A 4235-nucleotide genomic window follows, 5' to 3' on the forward strand; every position below is an offset into this window, starting at 1 on the left:
AGGTGGACTGATTCAGTGATTGAGGTAATCGAGGTGGGTGTGTTGGAGATAGTGAGGTTGGCACAGGATAGAGCAGGGTTTAGGGCTGTTGTACATAGGGTCGCTATGAGTCGCAAACAACTCGACGGCACACAATAACAACAACATATGGGGTAGTGCAGTTAGTGCACTTGGTTACTAGCTAAAAGGCTGATGGTTTGAGTCCACCCTGAAGTGCCTCAGAAGACCTATCAACTAAAAACTAGCCATTGAAAACCTTATAAAGCACCGTTTTATTCTGACACACGGTGCTACCTTAAGTTGGGACATAATGGTAACCAGTCCCAATTGTAGTTATGTATTTATAAGCCCATCTTCCCTACTAGAATTCCTTGACAGCAGGCACCTTTTAATTATCAATGATCAATCCAGTGCCTAGCAGAGAGTAGGCTCAATAATATTTGCTGAAAAAATGAATAAATGGGAGTTTACTTGCCTCTCTGTGGACTCTCCAGGAGGTGCCGCCATGGGAGTACCTCTTTTTCTTCCACTGCAGGAGGACCATCCCTCTCTCTTGTAACAAAGTGGCACAAATGTTCCTCATAAGCACAGACACTTGGGAGAGCTGTGACAGGCTGATGCTGTCTAAAAACCCTGCAATGTACTGTAAGACTTCCAGGGGCAGGCTGGTGAGAGAATCCTGGCTTTTCTTCCCATGTCCCGAGGGATGCCTAATCTTTGTTCCCTCACTCAGCTCTGCAGCAACCTCTGGTTTGATGACAAAGGTCTTGAGCTCTTGACTGTAGATCACTTTTGCCTTTTGCCCTGGGGGACGGAAATGGTTCTGAATAAACGTACATCCCAAGTAGGCTAGGGGACATCGATGCTGGAACCAGCCATTGAGGCATGACTGGATGTCTGTGTGGACATTCTTGAAGTGTAGGGGGAATTCATCCCTCCTGAAGAATTTGTTGCAGGTGAAAGTGAAGGCGGAGCTGCTCTTGTTGTGTCTCCGGGTCACACACTCGCTGTGGAGCTCCACGTGGAGTCCCCCTGGACCAGCAGCACTTAGGAGGTCAGCCAGCACCGTCCCCGAGGAAAACTGTTCCTGCTCAAAGTTGTAGGTCTGGGTGGCAAAATCCATGAACAAGCCATCGATACTTCTGGATTCGGAGATGACGTGACCTTTGAGTTCTCTTTCCAATGCACACTGGAGGGTAGTCTTGATGAGGTCTGATTTTGGCAGTTCCTCCACAGTGATCCCCAAATCCGAAGTGTCTACTGCCTTGTGTTCACTTGGCCTACAAGCCAGCATGGCGTCCCCAAGTCGAGCCCGCTTTCCGCAGTAACTCACGGGAACTTTGAAAGTGTAAACAGTTTTAACTTCCTGAGCCTCCAGGTTCCCATAAACAAAGTCTCTCTCCTTAGGTGTGCAAGCGGGCATTTGCCCGAAGTGGATAAGCATTCTCCCATTGTGCACCAGATACATATTGTAGTCCTTGGCATCCACAGCTGTTTTCAGTCTTTCTAGAACACCATCCTGCCACGGGGCAAGCCCTGTCTTTTCCACAGCTGCCTGAAAATCCTGCTGCTGCTGCTGCTGCTGCTGCTGGTTTTCCTGTGCTTCTTTCTCGTTGGCTGTGCTCTCTCCATTCACCATGTCCTTCTTGTTGGGAATCTGTTCTTCTGCTGAACCGTTCCTGCTCTTGTTCTCACAGCTGGCAGATGAGTTTGTTAAAGCAGAAGCTGCATGCTCTTTGCTGAACATATTTTCCCACTTGTCAAACTTGGCCAGGTCCATCCCTTCCTTGGTTTTGGCTAATGCTTCTCGTTCTTCTTGACTCAGCTCAGCCATCTCCCCATTAGCTGCTGACACAGAGCCTCGAGGTCCCAAACAGGGTCCCCCCACTGCTCCTCCCATCTCTTCCCAAGTGGCTTCGCCATTCAGCGTCGTCTCCTCCTCCTCCCTGGGCTCTCTGCTTTCTGGGAAAAGCTCCACCATCTTCAAGGATCTAAAGAGGATCTTCTGGTCGTGGAGGGCCAGGGCTGTGTCCAGACACTCTTCGCTGGGGGTTTCTTTCATGATGTTCTCGTGAAGGATCGTCTCCGAGTCCACGTTGGGCCAGCGGTTCCACTCCATGGAGCAGCAGACCACGCTGGCGGGACACACGTGCAGGTGCTTGGCCAGCTTGTGGCGGGACATGGAGAGCGGGCAGCCGTACTCGGAGTTGAGGCACGGAACCTGCTCCAGGGGACAGAGGAGCTCGTGTTCCGCCTCTTTGCACATGTGGAAGGTGGCGCCACAGAGCAGGCGGCAGTTGATCACCAGGCAGGAGACACTGGGCTCCACAGGAACGTGGCAGTGGCGGTTGAAGCATCCCTCACAGTGCCTGTGCTGGCCGGGTGGAGGCCTGCGTGCCCTGCCCTGGGGATGCCAAGACGAGGGAGAGAGAGAGAACACAGGTGAGCCCTGGAGGAGCAGCGCCACCCTGCTTGCTGTACAAGAACGCGGGAAAGCAAACTTCATTTTCACAATCCAGAAATGGCAGCTGTCAACTCTTAACTTTCCAATCATTAATTACACAAAGTAGCAAGTGTACTCTTGGAAGCGGGAGTGGCATCCACTTAAAAAAAAAAAAAAGCTTGCCTCCAGAAACTCTGTGAACTTGGAGAAAAGATGAAAGTTTTGTGTTCAAGACTTTAGTTCATTGGGTTAGTATGGGTCGTCTATGATTCTACGGTACTTAACAACAACAAGAAGTGTACTAGGGAACTCTGTGGCTTAATGTTAATGGCAAAATGTTACTCTGCACTCCCAGAGGCAAATGGTTCGAATCCATTAGGCTGCTCCACGGGAGAAGGATGGGCGATCTGCCCGCCCCCCCACTCCCCGCAATTAACTGCCTCTGAAAACCTGCTGGAGGGTTAGCTATGGGTCTGTGCCAACTCGACAGTACACAAAACCAATAACATTAGTGTACTTAAAATGGGGTGGGGGCAAAGAGGGGTTGGACTAAATGTTGACAATAGACTGAGGATAAATTATATAGTTTTTAATACTAAGAATACAATTTTGCAACATGTTTTAAAACTTGATATTATAACCTGAGACTGCTTTATGTTTTCTTCCTAATGCCAGTGTTAAATGCTAGAACGTGAGTAATCATCAGAAGTAAAGATGCTCTCCTCCGCTTAGCCAATCGCGACCAGGAAGAAATAACGATGCTCCCCTCCACTTAGCCAATCACGACCAGGGGACATGGGGCTCACAGGAGAGACTTGTCAGAGTTTGCTCACAGTTACATGCTTTATATCTGGACCACGGTAGGTACAAATAGTGGTAGTAGAGAGTTTGGCCATTTTTAAAAGCTGTTTTACTGAGAACCTTTTCTTACAGAGCTTTCTCACATCTATGCTTCTTGTCTACTCTACTTCTGTTTCTTCCACGCTCTATTCCAGAATTTCTCTTTAGCAAAATGCCAGTGTCACCAGGCCATAAACACAAGCCTGTCAGCTGTTGGGGCTGCTCAAGCTGCAGGTGAAATGAAGGCAGGCCCGCAGCTCTGAAAGGTGAAGATCCCATAAGTACAGCTACTTACCATAGCTTCTCAATTTCTTTTTGCTTCTCAACTCTAAGAGAAAATATGAAAATACAAATGATTAGTAAGAAACTTATAGTTCTTTAGCTGTGGTGGCTTAGTGGTAAGGAGTTGTGCTGCCAACTCACAGGCACACGTTTCAAATCCACTAGCTGCTCTGTGAGAGAAAGATGGGCAATCCCCTCGCATGCAATTTATAGCACCTGAAAATTGCTAGAGGGTCAGCTGTCAGGCGGTTCTGACTCAGTGGTAGCTAACAAATTCATAGGGGCCAAAGAAACTTTGTATTCACTCTTGTCTAATTTGTTCTAACTCTAGGGAGGTAAATGCCACTGTCTCATTTTACAAGGAAATGTAGCTTGGGGAAGCTTCTAGAAGATGGAGACAAGAGGTTAAGTAACTTGTCTAAAGTAGTCACACTGCTGTTAAGCAAATGATTCTGATTTCCAACCAAGGCCATACTGGCTCAAACTTTTTTCACCCACCCAAGATCCCCTGATGGGGCATAGTCCTAACCATAAGGTATATACATTTTGTTCCCTGATTTCTTTCTCTGTTGGCTACTTACTTTCTCCATGTCTGCACTTTCCTGACATTAAGAACCTTCCCAGATCTGGCTCAAGTTACCCTGCTTGCCTGCTTTCTTAGTGGGGTATC

The 4235-nt window shown here is 48.0% G+C and overlaps 1 protein-coding gene across 1 annotated transcript in view; it reads right to left on the minus strand.

Moving 5' to 3' along the window:
- FBXO40 (F-box protein 40) overlaps window positions 1-2506 on the minus strand; it is a 6137-nt gene extending 3631 nt beyond the window's left edge. Inside the window, 1 exon segment of the mRNA XM_006884313.1 lies at window positions 476-2506. Coding sequence (XP_006884375.1) covers window positions 476-2506 — 2031 coding nt within the window.
- Window positions 2507-4235: the final 1729 nt, after the last annotated feature.

The sequence above is a fragment of the Elephantulus edwardii genome, unplaced genomic scaffold (assembly GCF_000299155.1).
Source record: "Elephantulus edwardii isolate Elephantulus edwardi_28Jun2011 unplaced genomic scaffold, EleEdw1.0 scaffold00032, whole genome shotgun sequence".
Lineage (NCBI taxonomy): Eukaryota > Metazoa > Chordata > Mammalia > Macroscelidea > Macroscelididae > Elephantulus > Elephantulus edwardii.